This window comes from Strix aluco, chromosome 4, assembly GCF_031877795.1.
Source record: "Strix aluco isolate bStrAlu1 chromosome 4, bStrAlu1.hap1, whole genome shotgun sequence".
Taxonomy (NCBI): domain Eukaryota; kingdom Metazoa; phylum Chordata; class Aves; order Strigiformes; family Strigidae; genus Strix; species Strix aluco.
In genome coordinates this window covers 10,844,306-10,871,364 of record NC_133934.1, presented here as the reverse complement: position 1 = coordinate 10,871,364, position 27,059 = coordinate 10,844,306, and the positions used below count along the sequence as shown (strand labels likewise).

General features: G+C 37.1%; 1 protein-coding gene across 4 annotated transcripts in view; it reads right to left on the bottom strand.

Annotated features, from left to right (window-relative positions):
* The window catches only part of RGS12 (regulator of G protein signaling 12), a 91,133-nt gene that overhangs the window by 48,091 nt on the left and 15,983 nt on the right, over positions 1 to 27,059 (bottom strand). For all 4 annotated transcript variants that reach the window (XM_074822012.1, XM_074822009.1, XM_074822010.1 and 1 more), the window contains exon 3: positions 16,406 to 16,525. In XM_074822012.1, the coding sequence (XP_074678113.1) occupies positions 16,406 to 16,525 (120 nt within the window). The remainder of the gene's footprint in view (positions 1 to 16,405; positions 16,526 to 27,059) is intronic.

Below are 27,059 nucleotides of genomic sequence, written 5' to 3'. Positions count from 1 at the left end.
ACCATGATGCAGAGAACAAAAAAACACCCTACCCATATCCCAGACATTATATTGAGCAAATAAATCCATGTGTACAGACTACCCAGATAACACAATACAAAAATGTCCTTTTTCTCCACCTTAGGATTTGTCATTCAAGTCAAAGTCATGCTCAAGTACGTGAGTAGAACAAAGGGAAAGAGAGGGATGTCAGGACGGGTGACACATACTAGGAAACACCAGGCCTTAGCAATAAAATGGAGCAACATGAAATCATCTGTGCTAATGGAGTGTGGGTGAGTGCCTTCCTGAGTCAAAAAAGACATATCTATTTCCAACTCCTTCTGAGATGCAGAGGGATAAAATCTGTGAGAGTGAAGATATATTCCTTTCTCCTATCCTAACAATGACAAAATCACAGACTAAACAGAAACATCTATTTCTTTCCTGGGCACCCAGAAAGATTCAGAGAAAAAGGAATTAAAAACTACCTCTGTGTCCTTTCTGGAGTACACTTTCTTCCAATACAGGTATTAACTTTTTGCTGCATCTGAGGAATTCTCTGACTGCTGCCCTCAGAATCTGTTAGACTTATCTAGTACAGTATGATACTACATACTATTTTACAAAAGCCCTGCTAATTAAGTCTTTCAGCTTGGAATAGCATACCTAGCTCCACCAACCTTCTAAGCTGATTTTCTCATATGATTTCAAGATACAAAATAAGTTTGGGAAACTTGTCATGTTCTTTAAGAAATGAAGCACTGAAGATTTACTGACTGAATACAAATAGCCAACTTTCAAACATTCTGTCACTTAGCTCAGGGAAAGCCTAGCACTCAGTCGACTGCTTGCTTTGTTCAAACTCCTTATTAAATCACCTGAAGCAACTTCTTTTGCCAAGGTATGCATTATGAGCGGGTCCCTAGATCTTCAGTCACATTACTCTGGGACTTATGTTACATACATGTATTTTTATCCTTTTAAATACTTTAACAGCATTAACATTGTACAAATACCATGAACTCCAATGATCTCTGGGTGGGAGATCATGTCTCAAAATATGGTATACACTGTTCTAACATTTTAAATAAAGCCATATTACTTATAAATTATTGCTGGATTTTCCTTCTAACAAATAATCTCAAATGTACTTCTCACCTAAATATAAGAGTAATATTATAGTATTTTTATCCTTGTTTCAAAATATTATTGCAATCAATTTCATGATTTAGAATTCTATGAGAAGGATGCCCCTTCAGAATGCCACTTAAAGGACTATTACATAATTTGTCTTTTCAATTCTCTACCACCAAATTAGTGCATTTATAATAGTTAATACAAAAGTATTATAGATCTAAGAATTCCCAAGGGAAAAAAATACAGTAAAACTACTGTACAATAATTTTACTGAATACATTCTTTTCTGAAGGTTAAATATTTTTGACAAATATGTGAATCTATAAAAACAACATATGAACAGTAAATGATGTGACATTTGGAATTCCTTTAAGAAATAAATGTTTAACTTTTTACCCCAAACAAAACCTGTCTTACCACATATAAACTCAGTGCCTTAAATGCCAAATCCATCCCTAAAATTATTTTGATAAAGATATATACAAAATATATACAGTTTTACCTGAAGATATAATATTGATATAATGGTACAGAAAGCATGTACAAAATACATTGCACAGAATTAAAAAACAGGCACAGATTATAAACATACTGATTTTTCAGCTTTACACATATTGGGCACAGTTCATAAACACATCTCAAAATCTGAATGTTAGTTGGTACAATAAGATTCCCTTTTCTCAGATAATAAAACCCAGTGTTTGCATTTACAAAGGAATTTTAATTCAAATCAAATACTTTAAAATAAAAAAGCTTAAAGGCTAAGCAAAAAGCATTCTCAAGCTGATAACATTCTTTTCTAATTTCTTGCCAATAACAATAGCTTCTTCTAATTTCTCACTGCAACGATGCCTTGCCTTAGCTAAATATAATTCATATCACTTACCCGCTCTTCGTAAGAAACAGCAGTTATTTTTCCTAACAGTACTCTTCCTAAATTCATCTTCACTTAATATGGAAAAAGCATTTCCTTAACACATCAGCTTCTCAAAGATTAAACTAAAAAATTCAACCCTGTTCCATGCCTGTACATGCCAGTAAAGTTTAAAGGCATTTCGTATGAAGTTCTATTTTACTCCCTTTATGTTACCCATAGCAACAGGCCAATGCAGGAAGCTGTGGTTCGTCAGGGATTTAGATTAGATCTCAATTATCTCTCACCAGAAAAGCTAGATCATTTTATATAAATCATGCTGATTGTATTTTAAAACGTTTCCTACAACAAATCGGGAGAATAAAATGATGTTGAATTGTGTGATAGTCCTATATTCAATAAAACAGATTTCCAAGACAGTTTTCAGAAAAACATTAGTTAATCCCCTAACATTAGTTATAGAAACATTTACATAGTAAACCACTATTTTCAGAGGTTTACATAATGCAAGCCAGAATAAAGCAGGACCTCAAACGGTCTATTCTGCTTAACTTTTCAGTGGTTAATACTATAAATTGCATGTAAAAATCCGCAGTACAAGGAAACTTGGCACATTTGGTAAAACCTAGGAGCAGCCTGTTGTCCCTAAAGACAAAATTCTCCTTTCAGAAACCAACTGATATTCTGCCCTTCCTTCCTCACTACCTGATCCTGTGCTCAACTGATGTCAAGACAGTTCTGTGCACAGCGCCTTAGGAACAGAGAGCAAAATAGGCTACTTGTAATGTAAGAGGGAAGTGCTATTACCTTGCCTGTGACAGCAGTGTCTTCAAGAGACTGTATATGGAAAGTATAGGATTTCATGAAGTTTGCTGCTATTCCCAAGTAAATAGCTGTAGGACGTAAAACATTCATTGCTGTTTTTTAAGCAATCAGAATACAATTTTCTGCTAAAAATAAACACCAGAATTGCAAACTGGGAATGATTAGTGGGCATTTTTATGCTAGTAGGATGTTCTTAAAGCCAAGGTGGACTTAACTAGTAGTAGTTTAGGAAAGAGAAATCTTCTCCCTTGTTCAATGCAGCATGTGGAATCCCCATCCATACAGCTCCTAGGTTGAGCCCCTAATATAAAAACAACCCTATGAAGAAGGCAAATATTACTCTGAATTTATATAGAGAGAAAATGAGGCAAAAAGAAGTTAAGAGCCTTTACTCAAGATCTCAAGGTAAGATTGGCATGCAAAAGACAATCCAAGTCTGCACATCTTCCCATTTCTGAATTTAGGATGAAGAGACTTTGTTAACAGAAAAACTCAATCTTCTCAATTTAATTTAGAGTGATCAGAGAAGAAATTTTAAGTTAATTGTAGATGAAAACAGAGGAAGCATACTTTAACAAGCATTCCAGAGATACAAGCAAATTGACATAAGCAATGGACAAAGTTAATTTTATCATTGATTACTTGTTTGAATAGGCACACCACTGCACCTCTGAATGCTGTCCTCTACAAGTATTCAATACCATGAAAAAATGCAATGGAAACAAATGGGTGGGTAGACAGGAAGCAATGTGTTTTACAGATTACACCCTCCATTATTTTAGGACTTAAGAAGCAAATGCCCTATGATACTTGCACAGACTTCACTAACCGGTGAGGATGTTACCCAAAAGGACACCAGAATGATTAGGAGAAAAGTAACCCCCCATGCAGTGGGATGTAGCTGCAAGGCTAGCAGTTCATCAGAGCAACTGTAGTGAACACTGTTAGGAATACTGTGTGTGGGCAATTCTAGGGACTCTATACATTCTAGGCACTCATACTAGGAGTTATAAACCTAATAATCCCTTTAGTTTAAACAGACCTTTAGAGTTGTTGATTTTATTTCATTGAACTAAGCATTGCACGTCCACATTTTTTCCATACAGTGACTCTACTAGCACCACAAATAAGCTCTACCAATTAGACAGTGCCAGTTAATGATAATGGCTATGAAATGTCATGTGACTCTGAAAGCCCTTTAAAAAATTCATATCCCTCTACATTTTCACAGGTTATTTCAGCAGCTGCCACATTCAAAATCTTGTGATTTTGTGTACCATATTTGTAAACCAGGCAGGCAACTCAAAGTTCAAAGGTCAAAAGCAGAAGGAATGTTAATTCGCAAAGCTATTAATGGAAAGTGTTAAAATACAACACAACAGCTTTAAAAACCTTATTCAGATATACCAAAGACGACATTTGTAAACCCACATCCATCTGCTTAGAAGCTAAACTGTGGGAAGGGGTAGAGACCCCAAGTATGGTTGATCTGTTTTTCTTTTCTACATCCCTTCACTTCCTGCTCATATTTTCTTTTGTACATTTCTTTTCAGAGCTGAAAAAGTCAAAGACAGAGTAACAGGAAGCATGGATAAGTTTTAACTTGTCAAAAAATCATAGGACTTAATATATCCCTGACTCCTAAAAGAAGAAAACACACACAGAAAACACCAGGCAACTAGAAAGAGGCAATCCCCTGGACCAGCTCCTAGTCACACGAATTCCTAAGGTAAATTTGACATTGGCAGAATGAATGCACCATCAAAAATCTTAAATTTCATCGATATCAAGTATTTCTTTTTTTTATCTCATATTAAAGAAAGTAGCAACTATTTGCATGAAAGACAGAGAAAAAATATCTGTTAAGAATATGATTTAACTCACTGGCCCTAGTTACTGAAATAAAAGCAGGAGTATCAAAAAGCCTACACACACATTAAGGAAACTTTGGTATAAAATGTTTTTTTCCCTAATTCTCCAAATTTTCTATAATCTGTCTAGATATATTTTTGTCAATGATTTGTCAGTTACTCAACAATAAACAGACCCTATACGTGCTACTGATTAAAAGAGGGAAGGTTCTCTTACAGCATTGTGGCTTCCCCCCTCTATCAATTTTAAAGATAAAAGTCCTTCCTATTCCTCGGCGATATTAATGAAAAATATTTTCAAGCCAAACTATTTGGAATTTGTTCGTGTATAAATAACTGAAATACAAGGCGCCTTGTCAAATACTAAGACTTCCCATACAATAAATTCAGCGAAGCAAAGGGACTGGATGCAAACTGCTGTTCCGAGTGCCCTCTGCTGTCTGCCTACACTTCTGAAACTGATGTACGCATTTTAAAGTGCTACATTCAGGAAGATTTGCCATCCAGAAATCTACTCTAAAAACAAGTATTTGGTTTTGAAGGCCGTATTGTAAACTTTGAAAAATACTTCTGTAGAGTCTGACCATAAACTGATAATAAAAAATACACTTTTTCAAACATGTTTTTTAAATACTTTTTTTCCCTTCTGTTGATAAACATTTTTAGACAACTGAATTCTCTCCACTAATAAAAACATGCAGAAACATCATAACTTGGACATCCAGATGGAAGGCGACTTACAGCCCAATAGTAAATTAAAATTAAATTACATATTAAGAAGGATATGATTAAGTGACAGATCACTGAAACAGATTAAGCCGCTACTGAATTGCCTACTACTGCTGATGAAGCCTCTAAGAATCAATAGATTTTGAGGACATCAATGTAAAACTGAACATGAAAACTACTAATTTTTCAGTAAACAATGCATATACATCTTCCTAAGCCTTACAATTGTTTCTTTCCTTTTTCATTTTAATAACTGATAGTTTTGCTGCTTTATTTCTAACATTAAAGACAATTATACTCTGAGATATATAGACATAAAGAATAAGGCTGTAATGTCAAAACTTGATAATACAGCTAGGACCTTTACAAAATACGTGTTTTCTGAGCAACAAGAAACTAAAACTGCTCTGAAGTCTCTACACATCAGAAATTTTATAATCTGTAAGTACTTTTCATTTACTTTCAGTTATTTTAATAACTCATACCATCCGGATTCAGTTTTATTGGGTAAAAATCCAGCTGGAAGAAAAAAAAAAATCACTTTAGCTGCACACCTTACAAAAACGCCATAACAATTAGAAGGTAACTTACGACATTCGTGCTTTACGGAGACACATGTACAAATATAGTGAAAAATAAGTGAAAGATTTATAAAAACCTTAATTAGAAAAGTGTGTATCTACAATACTCACTCCACATTTTAAAAACAATACAATGCTAAAAAGATATTTAAAACATGACAGTAAAAATGGTGTATTCTTAATTTCATAATAGAGCTTATATAGAAAGTCAACTTAAATACTTATACTTACAAACTTTGTCTCTTTAAAACCTCATTGAATCCTTAGAAGCACTATTTATCATATTTCACTGCAAGATTTCTTAGCTCGGAAGACTACTCATTAAACCATATTCCTGTTTTCTGTTCACTTTAGACAAACAAAACTTTATACTTACAGACACTTGACTATCAGTAAAAGTTTTCTCCATGTATAAAGTTTAATAGCTCATTGTTAAGAAACAGTCCCTTCAACTTTATTATTACGCTCTTCGTGAACACATATTTACTTCTTCCAGAGTCCAGTAAAAAAATGAGGCTTCTCTGTCTGTTGCCCTATCAACACCTCTCCCATTCTCCTCCCTCCCCAGCACATTCTCCGCCCTCAATACTGGTTCTGTATCTTCTCATCAAAAGGAACAGGCAGCTTTTAAAATGGTGTTTAGGCAGGTCCTGTGTAACAATAAAGTTTCTGTAAAGACAACAGCATGCTGCTGAGGAATCTGCTAATGTAAAATGCATTCTGTAAGGGCCTACAGGACTCTGTCTTAAATGTTTGTCCAAACTTGTTTAAGCATTGAGTCAACGTTGTTTTCTCCTCCAAAGTATTCTCTTTTTTAATACATTCCCCTTTGATGAGTATATTATCTGAATAAACTAGGTCATCAATCCCTATTAAAAATACTTAAAATGTAATCTAAAAATACTTTTAAAAAAAAATTGTTAAAACTTGTAAGACTGACAGCAAATTTCTTTCAGTTTCTGGCATGTAGGTACGTGTCTCAGTATGATTACAATCACATGTATGCATATTATGCAATCTATCTCATCCTACCAAACGCTCTGTGTTCTTTTGAGTAAGCAGGGCATTGGCATTTACAAGGATCGCGTTCCAAGTGAAACATGATTCTCATAATTTTCAATACCACACCTACTCTCCAGACAGACCAGCAATATCTGTGTAGTTTCAGAAAGAAATGCACAGACTTTCTGCCCAACAAATAATGCTTAAATACCATCTTTATGCAGTTCCTTGGTCCAGAGGGAAATAGAGGATGTGATTTTTACTGTATTTTTTTAAGTAGCATAAGAACAGGTGAAATGTTTTGATGATTTAATAAAAAGCTGTAGGTCATCTAGTAGAAGCTCCACAGGTGACTCCTTTTTTTTAAAGGAAAAAAAACCTTCACTGGACTGATAAATCCATAAGGACAGTGAAAATTAAATGGTACCCACCCCTAGCCAAAATTCCAGCCATTTAAGCATGAAGACAGGGTCAGAAACAATTCACAGATAGCTACAGTGCCATTATTTGTGCCGCATGTATTCTGTGATTATTCTTTAGAAATACCAATTCATTCAGTAAGGCCTTAAGTAATTCCCTAACATTAACCAGGTCTCACAGAGCAAAAATCCCTCCTTACTCCCATTAGCATGTGACACAACAGGAAGAGCAGCCAAGGGAGGGCAGGAACAGAGTGGTATGAAACCAGTCACCCAGTTCCTCATTCCCACCTGGGAATTGCATGGGCTGTTTTACAGCAGAAGCTCTAACTAGGAAAACTGCACCTTCCCTCTCCCTCAGACAGCTGTAGCACAAAGAGTAAATGCTCCCAGAGCCCACAGCAGTTACTCTGCTCTAGGAGATACTATGGTCAGCGAGACTTTTACTTTACAACCAAGTTTACACCAAATGAAATGTAACACTGCTTCCTGTGCCAAAAGTACAATCCATAATTCCACAGTTAGGGAGATGCAATGTCCATCCTTGAGTCTAAGAACATAACCTGTTCAGAACATGGGTTTATCAAACACAGTATTATGTTTCCAGTAATGGCCACACATGGGAGTCTACCAAGGAGTAGCACAGGACAACATATAGAACATTTCCCTGATTACATTCTCCCAGACTCCAGGTATTTTTAGTTCAGGAGATTTCCTGACCCTGGTGTGGTTTGTCTGCTTAATGATCCCCAGTGGCTCTCTTTTCCAAATACTTGTCCACTTTCCCCCCAGGACATGCAAATTTCTTGCATCTACAGCACTAGGTGGTGAGGAGTCCCACAGACCAACTCACCTCCTGCATGAACAATCGTGTTCTTCTGTTTGTTTTGCTCCTGGCTCCAGCTACCTTTAATTAATGGTGCTGACTTCTTGTCCCAAAGGAGACAGCAAGCAGTCAATCCCAAATACTTTTTCTATGCCACCCATGATTTTGTACTCTTTCTTACACCCTTCTGAACTTTTTTGACTTCTAATATATATCATAACATTTTTGAAATAAAGAGGCCAGGAGTGGGCAAATCAGATGTGGGTTTTTTCCCTCTATTCCTTCCCTATTCATAATACAGGATTTTGTTTCATTGCTACTGTACTGAGCTGATGTTTTCATGCAATTCTCCCTTATAACTCAAAGACCTCACTTCTGAGAAGAGTCAGTTCAGAAACATATATATCATTTGATATATGAAGCTAGGGCTATTTTGCCTCATTTGCATTGCTCTACATTTATCTGCATATATTTTCATCTGTCATTTTGTTGTCCAGTCATTTAGTCTTATAAAAGCAGCCTGCTCTCATCTTCAGAGACTGCTCTTGTCCTTATTACCTTGAGTGACTTCATCTCACTGCTCACCTTCTTGGGAGGAGCCTTAAAAGATGGTCTTGAATCAACAAGTCTAACATAAGAAACTGAAGCAAGGGCCAACCTTAAGTGGCAAATAACAGTGGGGTTTCAATAACAGACCCCAGTGCAGTAAGCTATTATTCTGCCTTAGTGTCATGTGCTTCATGAATTAGACCCCGAAGAGCAAACAGTTTCAGTTCAAAGAGAGTAAGACCAATTTTAAAAGAACACTACATTCCCAAGGTTGAGGAGAAAGACACCCCTGAGAGGTTGGCAACCTCAGAGTCCCAGTTCTGCGAGCACTGTTTTGTCACTACTTAAGGAAACAAGAAACGAAAGAGCAGAGCCTAAACCAAGGTCTGATACCTTATATGGCTGAACTAAGGGATATGATCCCTCTGTAGTTTCAGGAGGTTCCGTTAACTTGTTCACCCTGGCTGATCCTTGTAGTTCCACAAACATGACTGTGTCAGAGATGTTGACACCTTATGAATTTACCTGCATCCATTTAATCACAAATCTTAAGAATGGCAGTACTGGCTACTGACAAGAAGTAAGGCCTGCTACCTGAGGATTCATGCAGAATGCGAGATCTTACCTAGTTCCCCAAAAGCATATACTGTGCCTCTGGTTCTGTGACAGAAATTGGCTTGTGTTGGAGAGCCAAGCCCAGAGGCAATAAGGCTTGGACAGCACTCGAGTGGCAGGGTCAGACAATGTAATGATTTCTTCCTCAGGAAGAAATGTCTCCATACAGTGCCAACTCTCTTTGCACATATGGAGACTCAATCCCCCGTGGAATCCATCCTAGGCAACTCTGTTGGCTTCTTCTCAAGCACCGAAGTATGGGATGAGCAGTGCAGTGATGAGCACTGTCATATGCACCTCACAAAGAAACTAGTGATGAGATCCAGCACTCAGCACATTCTCTGACTACTCCACTTTTTACATGTAAATTTACATGGCAAATTTCTCCAGAATCTGAAATAAAGAAAATAACGCAAAAGCAGGAGAAAACAGTAAACAGTAAAATTACCAAAGTATGGTCATTTTACCAACTGCAATAACAGAAAACAAATCCAATTATTCTCATTCTCTGGAAAAAAAACATCACAGAGTATAAAATAAGTATCTCACACTCACAATAAAGAAGTTACATACAACTGTACTCATCTGTTGACCAACCCACATTTGTCAGACACTTTTTACAAAACAGTGTGAAGAACATAAGAACTTTCCATGATAAAGTCTGTAAATGTAAGGAAAACTTGAGAGCATATATTGGTAATCTTTTAAAAATCAAGCAAAGGCTTAATATTAATGCTAGTGCACAATCTGTGGAAAAAATAAATAAATGTATACTGCTAGCATGATGTTTTCCTTCTTTAGGGAGTAACAATGAATATAACTAAGTACCTGATAAGATCACACATGCCAAAGTAAAAGCCTGAAGAAGATCATCTACAGTTTGAAATTCTTAATAGAGCAGTCAAGAGAACCAAATGTGAACAAATTATGCTCTTGGAAGTCTTTAAGACATACTAAGAATGAGGACAGCAAAAAAAATGACTAAGAGATAACACAGGCATCATCCAGAATGAGATGATGGCAACCTGCAGACATACTGGCTCTATCTGTACTAGTCACATAAATAGCACCGTAAGCTATTGTGCAGTTCCAAAGACAGCTGGTGCTTTCTGGCCACTACCACACCACCATGCTCTCCCAGCCTCCTATCAAACAAGTTGGTTGCATCCAAACTGCCTGCTGGGCACAGCGATGCCAGCTATTAGGGCTAACTTCTAAACCAAGTCCGAAATCATTTGAGAAAATACACTAGTTGTCCCAGGACAACTCTAACAATGTGACAGTAAAAACACTGCACTCGCCTGCCTGCCCCGGTGTCCTGGCACTGTTTCCTTTACCAGCATGGGTGTGCAGCCACTCTGCAGCACAGCGGGAACCCAGCCAACTCCAGACAGGGCTGTAACAGTCGGAGGTCTGAACAGAGCAGAAGAATGCCTGGCAGAAACCACTGGATGCTTTCAAAGACTTACTGATCAGCTCCATGGCCACAAATGCTACAGTAATCCAAGGTGAAGAAATCAATGTTTAATGTCATGACTAACTTAGGCTATTTAAAGCTATATATTATAGTTCAGCAAAAGGGTTTGAGCTGTTACAGCAAGCGACTGTAAAATCACTAAGCACACATCTTACGCTTTGCACTGGTTTAAAAGCTGACCCCCAGTGGCACACTCCAAGAAACAGGATCTGTTTTCCACTGCTACTCCACCCAGCCAGGTTCTAGCAAAGGGAAAAGAAACAAAGAACCTAGGCTGTGGTCACAGATCCATGAGGCTTCCAAAACAGCAGTGTTAGGGGCTGGACTGCGTTAGCATTTGGACTTCAGAATATCCGTATATGAGACAGGAGTAGCCCTTTAAGAACTCTATTATTAGCATGCTAAAAATACAGAACTATCTTTTACATACAAAAATGGAGATTTCATTCTGGCATGCAGTTTTGTTTCACAAACTGGCCTTTTCTCCACCTTCATGAAAGCAGACAGCAAAACTGTCAATTGGTCAGTTACATCTTAGATAAAAATTGGGACAAAATACATGCAAAAGATGCAATAATTTTGGGTATTACAAGGTAGTACACGGTGTTAGAATGTTCTGTGTATATGAATGTTCTGTCTTAGAATGTATACCGTGTATACTTTTGGGTATTACAAGGCAGTATACGGTGGAACCTGTGTATACTGGCAGCCCATGGCAGTTATCATAGCTTAAAAAAACTGGTGAAACCTAAGACAAAAATATACATTCTTTTCAAATTTTAAAGTCACAATTATAAGCTGAGAATGAAGAGGCCTCTTGATTTAAATCACATAATTATACTAGCCATAGTGGTGGCATTGTGGCCATGGTGATGACCGAAGAACATCAGTAAAGCAAGCTCTGCAGAGAGAATTAGTACTTTTTATTAGATCAACTGACAGGGTGGGAAAAGTTTGAGGCATGTTTAGCTCTTCTTGTCTGATTTTCCTAGTATACTAGTTGGTCTAATATAAGCTATTATCTCCCTGTGTAAGCTTTGTCTGATTATTTAAATCAGTCAAACAAAGACAGGTACCCACTTAAAAACTCATTATTAAGTCAAATGAGCATTTAGGGGGTTTTGCCACCCACAGATGCCAAAGCTAATATCCAGCAGAGACAAGTCATTCATTAGTATAAAAACCTCATACCAAAGAGATGTGTTGTATGCTTTCAATTAGCAGATGAAATGCAAAAAAAGTTGCTTCAGTGGAATTAACAAAACAGAAAAAAATCAAGCATTATTATCTATAATAACAGCTAATAATACTACATTATTAATGGTTATAATTAAGATAGAACATTCTAACAAAATTTCTCACACTGATTTTTAAAAGGAATATATTGATACATTCCAACTTTGAAAGCATTACTAAACTCTAGAAATTTGATCCAACAAATGTTCTTTTTCATATCAGATATAGCTTTAAGGTTTCCAAAATGGGATGAGGACAAGAAGAAAAGCAGCAACAGCCATCTTTTTTTGTCCTGATATTTAGTTAAAATAATTAGTCTTTAATTTTAAGAAGACCTCTACATTAAAAGATTATTTAACAATACTCAAAGAGCTTGACACTTGTTTGCCTAAGATATTATGTCTCTCATGATACTACTTTGCCCTATTTTTAACCACAGAGAAATATCAAAAGTACAAGTGCCACAATGATTTTCAGGACACACAACAGCTTTGAATGGTCTCCTCGGCAAGGAGGAAACTAAATTTGTTGACTTCACAGTAATACTGCAAGGCTCCCCCATTGTTACAGACCTCAAGAAAAATTAAAATAAGAATGGAATGAGCTACAGATGAAAGTGTTAAGGAAACTGGTTCCAAAACTGTTAACGAATAAAAGGATTACTCTGTTTAATGTAAATTTTTACACAGGCAGCATTCTAGTCTCTGCAGTCTCAGAGTCACCTTTAGTGTGTTTATAAACCTAGAAACAATGTCTTTGCCAGGACAGAATCGTGCAAGATGAGTAGTGGCACTTACCTGTAGGGAAAAAAAGTAGGAAGAAGTACAGGATCATGCTCTCTCATTCGTCCAAGTATTAAATAATCCTAAATCATGGCAAGTTCCATTTAGCTTAAGCTACACCTTGCAAGTATGAACCAGCAAACATGCTATAAAGTAACATTGGTGGAAATCACAGAATTTTAACATGGTTGTTAATGGACACTATTTCATGTGACAAGTGATTCACATACAAAAACTTATTACTACATATAAAATAGAAATCTGTTCTTAATAAAAACAGATTTCTTGTAATTTAAATAAAGTTCTAAATACATTTCTTGTGAACACAACATAATTAAGACATATATTAGACACGCTAATTTTCTGAATTCAGTTCCAACTTACAGGATAATCATACTCAGCCCTGGTGTGAACAAGAAAAATTTCCACAGTTCAGAAATAAGATTGTGTATTTGGTGTTTTGTGAGACATTTTCCGTACCATAGTCGTAGCATAAATGCATCCATTAATTTTGCACTCTCATCCTATTTTGATTCCTGCAGATTTACAATAATCTTGTATACAGGTTCTATTAGTAAAAACAGCACCTAGAATTTAATCCTACAAACTTCTCTGTTTTCTTCTATGTATAATACAGCTTCTGCAGGTAAGAGGAAAATGCTTAAGGAGGGGCAGCTGTATCATTACAGTTCATGCTAACCTCATAAGAATATTGTCTGTGCACATATAGCCAGCCATAATCTAACAATTCAAAAGAAAAAGTGAAATATTCTCTTGCAATCATTGTTTTTATTTATTAAAATAATATACATAAAAAATATGTTTTATTCTTGGCTAGATTTTTAAAAAATGAAAGAAATCACGCCACCTAATGGCAGAAGACTGGCAAAACTGATGGCTTGTATTTCACACACTAGCTCCAAAGAGGCACAAGTTCATGCTTTTATAAAAACAAAAACATCAAAATACAGCCTTTCTCAGACCCATAAGCAAATGAACAGTGTTCAGCATATGCCCATAAAAGAAATTGCATGGAACCTACTTATACTACTCAGTTTAGAAGACTAAGTTGGATGCCAGCAGGAATCAAACCCACAAGTTCAGAGAAGCATATACATTTTCAAAATTCATGTTTGGGTTAGTACCTTATCGATTCTGCTAAGGTATCTGGAAAGAGCACAAAAGGAACCGAGTAGCCTATATAATACATACACGATCATTATTCCAAAGGTGGAGTCTCTAAGAATTTCCTGGTATTGTTATTTCCTCTTCCAGCAACTCAAAATAGATGGCCTGAAATAATCTAAACATGTGCTAACAGCATTGTGTTCTAATACACTTAGCGTAACAGTACTTGTGAAAAGTGATGCAGTAGCAGCATTAAAGTTAGAACCAAAATGCCTCAACACTATTTTACTTATGAGGTTTTTGAAATTCTCCTCTGCATTGGTATTTCTCCTGGTGGCTAGGATATCATTCTCTTATGGCATACAGAGGGAAAAAAAGAGACTTCATAGTGAAAAGAAGCAATTGACAGAGAGCAGTCCGCACCCAAATAGCTACATGTAGTAAGGACATTCACACAAATACAGATTTTAACACAGATTGTTTCTTTGTCTGATTCGTATTGTGACCTAGAATGTAAGTTTTCCCATCCAAAGTAATAGCTTTAACAGTTAGGACAGTGCATAATATAGAGAGCCTCTCAATCCCTCCTCTTGGTGCTACTCAGGTTATATACACTAACGAATACCAACTAAGCCATAATGAGAGAAATATGGACTTTTTAGGCTAATGGATAGTACCAAGTCCCTATTTTAATAAATATTTATACAATGTAAAACAGCTCCAACAACAGAAATTAAGTTATATCCCTGGTATTTAAAACACTCTCTCAAAATACGAGATATGCACATAAATCCATATAAAATTCCAATCTGGAAGAACCTGGTGTGAACCATGTTCTTCCTACTGCACATGAATTACTAGCACTAGGCTCTTAGATATTCTGAGAATACTCTCTGTGACCAGAAATTCTGTCAAAACTGGTAATATATAGTATCAAGCTTTTTTAATTTAGAGGAATCACCATTTTCTGACCAAGAAAGATGTAGCTAGATGGTTCCCAAACAGTTTTATCCAGAGGATCTTGCTTCTCCTTGTTAAAGTTAATGCAGTTACTGTATTAAAGTTATGAGTGCAAAAACATGAAAAAGTATTTTCCATGACTAGGAAAAAAAAAGCAAAACACTTAAAAGCTTCAGACAACTAGAAATGGACAACAATGAAAAATGTCCGTTAAAACATCTGAGAAATAAGTAATTACAGTTCCTACCTGCATTCCCTAAGCACAACAGAAGCTCCTTCCATATATTCTGTTCCTTGAAAATCCAGTGCACTGAGCTCCACTCTCCTTTACTTCAGAGTCAGTGAAATACCATTCTTCCTACATTTTCCAACTGCAGGGAACTCAGAATATCTCCTTCTTTCTTCCTCCCATCTCAAATGCTTTTTAAACACCTCCTTCCCATTTAGAGGAATCAGTGTGCCACATTCCCTCCCATGCTGAAGAGCGGCATGATATGTATTACATGGTTCCTATGCCAAGAGCTCTGCACATATTTTTGTTTCTCCCCAACCACAAACCTTCTTTCAGATAAACATGATAAATGGGTAAGGGAAAAATCTCTCCTTTCACCCACTATGGGTCAGGTTTTCCTGAGAAAGCACACTAGAAGAGAAGATATAATGAAGCCATATTCCTACAGCTGGTTGAGGGAGGAACAGCTTTTTAAATTCAGATGGCTTTTCATTCCTTGTTTTCACAAAAATCAATAATGTTTGGCCACTGAGACCCAGGCATCAGCTGATGTTATACCAGATATCAAATAGCATTATTATATCACACTCAGAAAGACCCAAAAATCACCATAACCAATGACCAACACCAAGCTGACTAGGAATCCCCTTCTCAACTGCTGACATATAAGGAGGAAAAACCTATTTAAGTATTTTTAAAAACTTTTCCATACTCAGCAAGCTACATTCCTTAGGAAGTTACATAGAGAGCTTGGTCCAGCAACAAATTTAACCACCCAAAATTTCCTCAATGCAATGATCATCAGCTGAATGAAAAGAATACGATACGCATTTGATTTTTTTATATGATATCACAATACAATGATTTCTGAGATATGATGAACATTTTGATCAGCAAAACTGTATTGTTTGGCTTTACATACCAGCAGTGATGGGTAAAACAAAGTCAAAATTCCCCACAGAAAGAATAGCCACTGCTGGCATCAATGTAAACTATTAAAGAAACACCTAAAAAGTCAGGTGATAACTGATATCTGTATTCCCCTCATAACTGTCATATGATGATTAGTAACTTTATTACACTACAGATATTACTTACTTTCTTTCATTAATGATCACCGTTAACTACTGTAAGTTCCTCTCTAGGACTCACTTCTAAGTTTTAAGTGAAAGTTAATTACCTCAAGGTCATCCAGAGAACGAGTAATACTAAATCGCTTAGATCTTCCAAATGATCTTCGAACAGAAGAACGTGGGGGAGGAGCCTGATTTAATCCCATTGGATGTCCAAATTTTGCACCCTAAACAAAACACAAAATATACATTATTATTTTACTTCTTTAATTTTAGTACATTGCTGATCATAGTGAAAGCATCTGAATTTTAAGCATCTGAAGCTACAGAACTCCAAGGAGATGTATTTGCAAACCTGTAATAGGATCACAATTTCAAAGCAAGTTGGTCACTTGCCATGCCCCTGTAAAATCATGTATTAAAATCATTAAAGTTATGTCTTTACCAGTCTCAAATCAAATATCACAAATATACAGCATTAAGTTACTGTAAAAACATGAATCATAAGTTAGGTTGCTAAAGTGTACACATGCTACATGTCAGTATTAGTAGACAGAGCTTAATTAATATCAAAACAATCCTAGCTCTTTACTGTCTTAACTGGAAGATATTTACACTGACAAAATACTTGTTCTTTCTATAGGAAATTACCATCCTAGAAATCACCTCACCCAGCTTCTGTTGTAATCTTTCTCCAAACTTAAAAATCTTACTTTAGCTACTCTTTTTTTTTTTTTAAAGGCTTGCTACTGTGAAGTCTAACTTTTTAAATCACACAGTACAAAATGCAGGAACTTCTGTTCTGAGTAAAGAAACTACCTCACTTGGATGTTCCATGACTGGAATTGGTATTGCAATAATTAAATCTAATGGCTTTCTCTTTTCCCCATAATCATACACTTTCTCCTTAAAAAGTCACCAGATGTCACTTAAGCTACCACAGCTCAGCATGTACACATCTAGCTTATGCCAAATGGCAACGTGTAAGCTTAAACCTAAGAGTAGGCACACAGTGACTGGTGCTAAGCAGATGTACATAAACTCACTGCATTACGAAAACTTGTGATTATGTGCCTGAAATTTTGGATTCCTTTCACTGTAACGTTCAATGTGGGGAAAATTCCTCCCTGTGTTCTGATGCTTTTCACTTTAGAAAATAGCAGAGTTCAATTCAGAGTAAATTTTCTTCTATTTTATTTCAGCATCTTTCTTTATCACAGTAAGCTTAAAAATATATTTATTATTAATTTTATAATTGCTTACTGGCAGCTTTGTAATATTTATTAAATTTTATATTTGTATTTGTTTTTTCCTTAGGGCAAGTTGCTGTGCTCTCAATTCTGAAATATTTTGGTATCCCTTTGATCACTTGTTTGAAAGTCTGTATAGAACAATCATGTATTTCCCATTCTTATAATCTCATGCTAACAACCATTCATACAAAGTAGAGAAGACTATCAAGAATATTATACAGCCTCCTTACTGAAACAAAAGATAAGGTATCCAACAGAAGATGTCTGCCTGTTTGCTTAGTCCCATGGAGTCAACACTATTCTTTAGCAACAGGGCTCTGACTGTCACCAGTATTCACAACAGACTCTGTTTACAAGCTCATAGAAATCTCAAGACATAACACAGCATACAGGAATCGGGATCCAAAGTATGTAGCAGGGTTCATCAGTGCAACAGGCTGTAACTCCAACTTCTTCATTCAGTATTAGAAGTGATCCATTTTTATATGAAATCTCCTTCCCTCCCAATTTTCAATTTACTAAGGGTTTTTTTATTGGCCAAGAAGAAAATTGGGCAGGTTCTGCCATGGAAAACTGGAACACTGGCAACTGGAGATTAGCTTCCAAGGTTTTTAAGAGAATATTTAAAAGTGCAGTATAAACAAGCTAAGATGGCTTTTGCCAAAACGATCAACTAAATGTGAAGACAGGAAAGTTTCTCTCTATAAATGTTCACAGATAGCACCCGCCGGACAGTTCCTGTCTTTCTGAGCAACTTTTAACATCATCTGTTCATCAAGGCAGGAACCAGTGAGGTAGTTCACACTTGGCTCATGCCTTACAGTCACAGCAGCTTTCCTGTCTAAACTGAAAACTTACACCTAATGCAGTAATCTGTGTCAAACAGTGAACTCCACATCAACCCATGACTAAACTCAGCAGTATCCATTACTATTACTGCATAACATATCAAAACACTAACAGGGGTCCTCCCATATGAGTATGTTCCTGTTAAAACAGCATGAATATATCTGTACAACTACTAGGTTTCACCACTAGTCAAGTATGACCACACTAGTTTTGTAATTTTTAAATTTTTAATCTGTGAATTAATGAAAAAACTATCAGCAAATGACATCACTAGTTCGAGTAAAACTAGTATTTTGAAACTAATTAAATAGTTACACAGTATGGATTCTGCATAATGGTCTTTCACGTATTTCTCAAAACAAGTTGCATCACTCAGAGGACTTCATCTTTTTTAAAAAAAAATGGTGAAAGGAAACACAGGAAACAAACTATCAATAGCAGTCATATCTATTTTGAATAACAAATACATTTTCACTTTTCCTTCTAATTCAGCCCAAAAAGAATATAAACTGTCTAGTATATGTTTAAATAGTGGAGATGGCCATATATTGTTCTGGGAGATTATGACTTAAAACTAGAATTGTAGAATGGTTTGGGTTGGAAGGGACCTTAAAGATCATCTAGTTGCACCCCCCCCTGCCATGGGGAGGGACACCTTCCACTAGACCAGGTTGCTCAAAGCCCCGTCCAACCTGGCCTTGAACACTGCCAGGGAGGGGGCAGCCACAGCTTCTCCAGGCAACCTGTTCCAGCGTCTCACCACCCTCACAGTAAAGAATTTCTTCCTTACATCTAATATAAATCTGCCCTCTTTCAGTTTAAAATCATTACCCCTCATCCTATCACTATGATCCCTGATCAAGAGTCCCTCCCCACCTTTCCTGTAGCCCCTTTAAGTACTGGAAGGCTGCTGTAAGGTCTCCCCGGAGCCTTCTCTTCTCCAGGCTGAACAACCCCAACTCTCTCAGCCTGTCCTCACAGGGGAGGTGCTCCAGCCCCCTGATCATCTTTGTGGCCTCCTCTGGACCCACTCAAGCAGCTCTATGTCTTTCCTATGTTGGGGGCCCCAGAGCTGGACACAGCACTGGAGGTGGGGTCTCACAAGAGCAGAGTAGAGGGGGAGAATCCCCTCCCTCGACCTGCTGGCCACACTTCTCTTGATGCAGCCCAGCATACAGTTGGTTTTCTGGGCTGCAAAACAGCCTGGTACATTGGTGGCTCATAGTCAGTTTTCCATTCACTAATACCCCCAAGTCCTTCTCCGCAGGGCTGCTCTCAATCCACTCCTTGCCCAGCCCGTATTTGTGCTTAGGCTTGCCCTGACCCCTGTACAGAACCTTGCACTTGTCCTGTTGAATTTCATGAGGTTTGCACAGGCCCACCTCTCAAGCCTGTCCAGGTCCATCTAAATGGCCCATCTCTTCTCTCCAGCCTGTCAACTGCACCACACAGCTCAGTGTCATTGGCAAACTCACTGAGGGTGCACTCAATCCCACTGTCCATGTCACCGACAAAGATGTTAAACAGCACTTGTCCCAATACCAACCCCTGAGGAACGCCACTCGTCACTGTTCTCCACTTGGACATCAAGCCGTTGACCACAACAATTTGAGTGTGACCATCCAGCCAATTCCATATTCACTGAATGGTCCATCCATCAAATCCATGTCTCTCCAATTTAGAGACAAGGATGTTGTCTGGGGCAGTGTCAAATGCTTTGCACAAGTCCAGGTAGGTGGTGTCAGTTTGGTCTTCCCTTATCCACCAACACTGTGACCCCGTTCTAGGAGGCCACCAAATTTGTCAGGCACGATTTGCCCTTAGTGAAGCCATGTTGACTATCACCAATCACCTCCTTATTTTCCAAGTGCCCCAGCATAGTTTCCAGGAGGATCCACTCCATGATCTTGCCAGGCACAGAGGTGACACTGACTGGCCTGTAGTTCCCTGGGTCTTCCTTTTTTCTGTTTCTAAAAATGTGGGTTATGTTTCCTCTTTTCCAGTCAGTGGGAAATTCATCAGACTGCCACAACTTCTCAAATATGACGGATAGTGGCTTAGCCATTTCATCCGCCACTTCCCTAAGGACCCACGGATGTATCTCATCAGGTCTGATGGACTTGTGCACCTTCAGGTTCCTCAGATGGTCTCAAACCTGATCTTCTCCTACAGTGGGCAGTTCTTCATTCTCCTAGTCCCCACCTTTGCTGTCTGCATCTTGAGCGGTGTGGATGGAGCTCTTGCCGGTGAAGGCTGAGGCAAAAAAGTCATTGACTACTTCAGCCTTCCCCATATCCTGGAGACTAGAAAACATACACTCAAAAAAATTTTGAAACAGTAACATTACAAATTGAAGGAAGATGAACAAAATGCCTGAAGACAAATCTAATTAGATTTCACTAAGAAGAAGATTCTAGGTAATTACCAGATGCCTCATTTTAGAAATAAAAGCTGCTTACCTATTTGTGGTCAGAAACGTAACAAAGAGAAAGGGGGAGAGTGGACAAAAAACACTTTCAAATTGTGTGATAGTAGAGAAGAGAACTGTTAATTAGTATCCAATGAAAATTTTTATTTACGGTTTTTGACATTCTTATACAAAACTCACTGCTGAATCCTGGATTGAATGTTAAAAATAAGAACAGGGAAAAAAAGACCCTGAGAATAAAACAGTGCTTAACAAATGATTACAAAATATAAAAATTCACTGAGCTAACCATTTCCCCAACCCTTTTGGATAACAATTGCAATTAGGAAAACGCTTTCAACTGACAAAAATCTCTTCCTTGCTCTGAAGAATCAAATTAATAATCTAGGAAATTAAGGAAGACATTGCTAAAAAGAAGACTGCAGTTCACCAAGTATTTAATTTCCTGGTAATGTTGCTGAGAAGTCTCCCTTTTCATCTTTCCTTGACTCTATTCCAGACATTCAGACTATGAAGGCAGACCTCCTTCTGCACATCAATTAAAAAATTGCCTTGCATACACACACACACACAAATAAAGAATCACGTAGCTTAAGCAAATAGCAGCAACATTTTCACAAACGTTTTTCATGGGTCTCTGAAGAGCAGGAAATAAAAGCATCTATGACTTGAAGAGAGAACAGCCATTGCAACTAGAATGTACTAATCAGCATGGCTAAAGGAATCCACAGTATTTGAGCACAGAGAGAATGCTAGTGCAAATGGTTTATATTAATGTAAATTTTTCAGTGATAGCCATAAAGAAATTATGATACTTCTAAAGGCCTTTATTACACTGTTAAACAGATATCAAAAAACATTAAATGAACCTAAAAAAATTTCAAAACAGTACACTACATGACCAACAAAATGCTGTTTCATTCACTGTTAGCTGCCAAACTAAAACACTGAAATTTGTTACATGAGCATTGGGCTGTGGGTTTTTTTACATACAGATTGCCTATAAGCCCTAGAACTATTTAGTATCATAATTTAAAGATTCTCTTCTGGAAACCCTGTGTTGCTGAATCTATAAAAGATTCAGATCTCTAAAAATATCTAGATATTCAAGAAAATCTAAGAAATCCTATCACAGAATAGTATTAGAAACTAAAGTCCATCTGATACTTCACTAAGTGTCTTCATTTAGGAATTCAGCAACAAACAGAAAAGCACAGAAATTTGTGAAACAAGTTGATTAGTGAAAAGCATGTGCTACAGCAATACATCCTCTGCATTTTGCAATACAGATACTTACAACCCTGCTACTACTATCTATCATGGTGAAAGTACAAAAGAACATATCTCTAAAAGCATTTATCCTGGTTTGATGTGGCAGATGTAGAGGAAAAACAACAAAGGATTAAAAGAATTAATACACTGATGCTCTAAAAAATCCATTCTTTTTTTTATTCTTATAACAAAGTAAAAATTATGAGCTAGCATAGACTGAAATACCAGTTAAATGTATAAGAGAAAAAGCAAGACAATGAATGGGTCTGTATAATTTTTTTTAATATATGACCAGATCACCCCTTTTCCTTAGGCTAACAGGAAATGGCAAGTGCAAATACATTCCCCTGAAATAACCATCAATCACTGACCAAACTATAGTCTTTCTTTCCCTTCAAATACATATTTTTTTTTCAATTTAATTCTTAACCTGCTTATTTGGCCTTGGGGATGAGCTACCTACTAATCTACTTGACAAGAAAAGCACTAAAAACAAAATTTACTAGGGAAGGATTGATATAGCAGCAGTTTGTGAATGTGTCCAAGTGAGAACAGTTTATGTGTGATAACAAGAAAGGTGTACAAGAAAAGTACAAATGAGAAAGTGGAAAATGCTGTACTTCGTGTATTAGCAAGCCAGAGGGAGTGAAGAAGCACGTGACTCACGTTAGACTACAAATGGAGGGACAGAAAGAACAAAAATGATCCAATACAAGGTGACTTGCACAAATCTGTTTTTTTTTAAAGACAGAAAGAAAAAGGATGGGCTCTTAGAAGCAATTTTAACTGATAAAGTTAGGCAATAGTAGTTCTATATAACGTTATTTTCAGCAGCTGTGCTAGTTTAAGGACTTTGCATGTACCTCTGACCACTCAAGCCAGCTCCCAAATTGCAGCAGGCTGCCCCCTCATCTCCACTAACAATAAACTATAGTTTACAAAATGAAATAATCCTGTTTCCAACACAGATCCACAGACAGTCTTGCCAGCACAACTGATGGTGCTCACTACCAACTTTGGCCTGAGCATGACAGGAATTCTTTCAGTTGGTACTACCAAAGAAATGCAATGTGAAACTATGATAGTCGATACGATACTCTAACCTGGAGCTTGAGTGCACAGAAGCAAGTTGATGAAACCTTATCAATTATTCAGAACACAAAGAAACTGAACACCTTTAGAAAACATCTTCAATTAGCTTAAAGAAACTCCCAGGTATAGCATGCACTCTTTCAGATTCTACCAAATGCACTTATCAAGTATTACAGCTTTTTAACAAATTGTCATACATAACAACCAGAAATTTCCATTTGGTACTCCATAGTCTTTGTGTCCCTCTACAGTTAAACATACATTGTCCTCTCATCCAAATATCTGGATAAAACTAATAAAACAATGAGATTCCTCTCCTCTGGTACAACTGTTTTAAGGCTGGAGGAGCAGGAAGGAGGTCGCAAGGAGAGGACACTGATGGCTCTTGGAGTACAAGAGGCTAAGGAAGTGGGACATTTTTGCTAGATGTTCAAGCACCCTTGACGACAAAATACAGGGAGCAGGCAGCAAGAATCCAGAAAGGGGAAAAAAGGAGAAAGAAAAACTGTGAGGCTTAGGTCAGCTTTACAACATCTAGCAAATTTAATCTTTTCACGGAAAACACATTACAATTTATGACCTTGAGGGGAAACTAAAGCGGCTGAATCTTCTGGGACAGAGATTTTGACTGCTGTGTGGAAGAGCAGGAAGAGGGAAAGGTAAAATATAAGGTGGTGAGCTAATCTAAAAAGTTAAAAAATGCTAACAAGCCTAATCATCTTCATTTACAGAAGAATGTTTTCAAATGCTTTCAAAACTGTTTCACAATGAAATATCACAAGATTCACAGGCATGTGAGTGAAATTTTTTTAAATGTTTGAGGAAAAAAGCATAAGAAAGTAATTGAATGTTATGAACAAAGTTATAAGAGCTCTAAAATAAAAATATAGTTACTGGTATGTACTAATTCTGATAAAAATTGTTTTCCTTCTCCTGTTCAGGTGGAACAAGTATACTACCCTCTGTCCTGACAAAGGACCATGCACATGCTAGAATGGTCACACAGGACCACTTGCCAGCCAGATTAGAAAATTCACCAGAACAGTTTGGGGAGTCTTCTACAATCCAGCTAAACCACGCTTGCAACAGAAACAACCATCAGTACCCAGACAGCGACTGGCCATCCTGCTCCAGAGAGCCAATTCCCCAGGTAAGCATCTCCCTATACTAAAAATCTAATAAATTAGATTCTTTTAACAAAAACTCTGAGTGTCTGTACAACAAGTGTCAATTTGAGTACTGATTTCTGATTAATTGCCTCTAAAAAGAATGTAACAAAAGAAGGATGCTTATATTCACAGATTTTAATCCCCCCCCCCCCAAAAAAAAAGGAACAGCACCATTTAAAAGGCCTCAATTTAAGGAGCTCAACTAATACAGAATTTGCTATGTTCTATGTGTCACAGACCTTAATCATACTAACTATAAAATCATCAAGTTTTAATTTGTCCTACTCCTATTTCCAGCTACTGAAGCTTTAAAAATCTCTGGTTTTAGGTTTGACTCTATGACTTTCTATGTTAAAGTGCATGATAGTTTGGTACCCAGATACACAGATCATATAATTTGAAACTTCTGTGGATATCCAAAACATGCCAAATTTACTCTCAGATGTTAAACAGCAGAAGGGTCAGTCTGGAGTGGCAGTTCATCTTTATAAAGAATGCAGGTTTAAGACTTCAGAAAGAAATTTCCTAATTTAGATCCTTCTGAAAAGGAATGGGAAACAAGGATGCCACAGTAATGTCATCATGGTCAGAAAGAGCCTTGGAGGATCATAGAACAAAGTAGTTGATACAGATATTATTCTGTGATCAGTATTAGTCCCAAATCCTACTTAATCTTCCTCTGTTGTCCACTACCATCCTAAGTGCCCATTCTCCTGATTATGGGTCCTGTCAGCTGAGCGACCACCCCACTGTAGCAGTGCAGAGCCTGTAGGCCATAACCACCTTTACCCCTCATCCTATCAGCCAGCGTCACAAGCTCCTCCACCCAAAAACCCCCAGTGAAGACTTGCAGGACTTGTAAAGTGCGGGTCTGTGGGGTCTGAGAACAGGATGGATTGAGATATGGGGTATGTTGGGTTAGGGCCTCTCGTACCCTGAAAGAATTATAGAATCTGGGGAGAAAACTGGAAAAGAACTTGCTGTAGTCCAGTCCCCTGGACCATAACAGGAACAGAGGCAGTAAGTCCTGGGTACAGGAGGGCATGCTGACAGAGAGGGCTCCGTATGCTATGGAACAAAAAAAGGATGAAGTAACACCCTCCAGGCTGCCCTGCGCTGCTGCCACATCATGGATTGACATCACCTCAGAAAATTGGATTAGGTGGGGGAGGGTTAATTAAAAAAGGTCTAACATCATTCAAACTTTACTGACTGCTTTTCCACAGACTTTAATTACACTGCAATTTCTGTAATGATTTTTTTTTTTTTTTGGAACCAATGTGACAAAGGATTCAAATAGTATTATTCACCATTACTGGTCAATGGATTTGATCACTTTTAAGACTACCTCTTTACTAATCAAATGATAATGACACATTTCACTGCCTTCTAACCATTACATTTAACGGCAGTTAGGCCCATATATAATCAAGAATGACATAAGATGTCACATAAGATCTTGATGCACTCTGGGAAGACATAGAAAAGAGGCTGCCCTGTCACACTGGACATCCAGGTAAATGAAGTGTATCGCTTGCCTCCTGTACTAAGGCACAAAACACTGACCACCTACATTTCAGTCCTATCCTAATCCACTTTTCAAACAAAAAAACACACGATGATATTAATGCAGATGGAATAGTAAGATCATTTTTTCAGTATAACTAGATAATAGTATCTTGTATGAGTTGGAAGTCTATTCGTTGGAAATTGCAGAGGAACAGAAAGACCTGAGTACATTAGGGGAAAACGTGGAGAAAATTACAAGTACACACATAACAATTGCTTCCAAATCATCTTGAACATTAGGTAGGCATTAGCTGGGATCATTTAAGTCAGTATGGCCTAATAATCAGTAACAATCAAAAAGGCAAATGAAGAATAATCAGAAAAGCAAAAGAAATCAAGACATAAGCTTTATGAATACATTGCCCACCCACACATTTTAAAAACTGCTTATAGTTCTGATCAACCCATCTCCAACAGTAATATAGTACAACTAAGGGAGGAAGATTACATTTATGAAAAAACTTTTGTATGGGAGGAGACTAAACTGACTTCTGCTTGGAAAGTATGTGATTGGTGGTTGAGTTTTAAAACAAAATAAAATTACTAAGAAAAAAATAAATGGAGTAAGATTGTTCAAGTATTCCTCAATGCAAATATTAGCAGGTATGAAATGAAATTATATGGAAAGTACAATTATGTATTGTTTTCTTTCCACACTATTAAACTGCAGAATATATAAATCAAGGGATACCAGGAATGCCAAAAGTACAACTGAGTTTAAGAAACAATTTCAAGAACAAAGGTTCACAAAGGTTATTACACACAATGATGTGGATGGCATCTCTACCAGAGGAAAGTCTCTAAACCACGCGCTGCTGAAAATTAGAATATATTTTTCACTGCTCTTCCATGGTTTTTCTAAGCAGCTGCTCCTGGCCAGTGTCCAAAATAGGATATTGGCCTCAGTATTGGATATCTCATCTGATACATATGGATGTTTTTACTGATCGATTACAAAATAAGTATTAACCGTCAATGCTATGTGCTATGAAAAAAAGTAAATAATATATGAAGAGGTATTGTATGAAGCATTAACAATAGAGACAGGAAAATGTACACTACAATTACACAAAAGCGTGTCCAGGACCAGGAAATCAGCATAAAATTTTGATCACTCAGCTCCAACAAA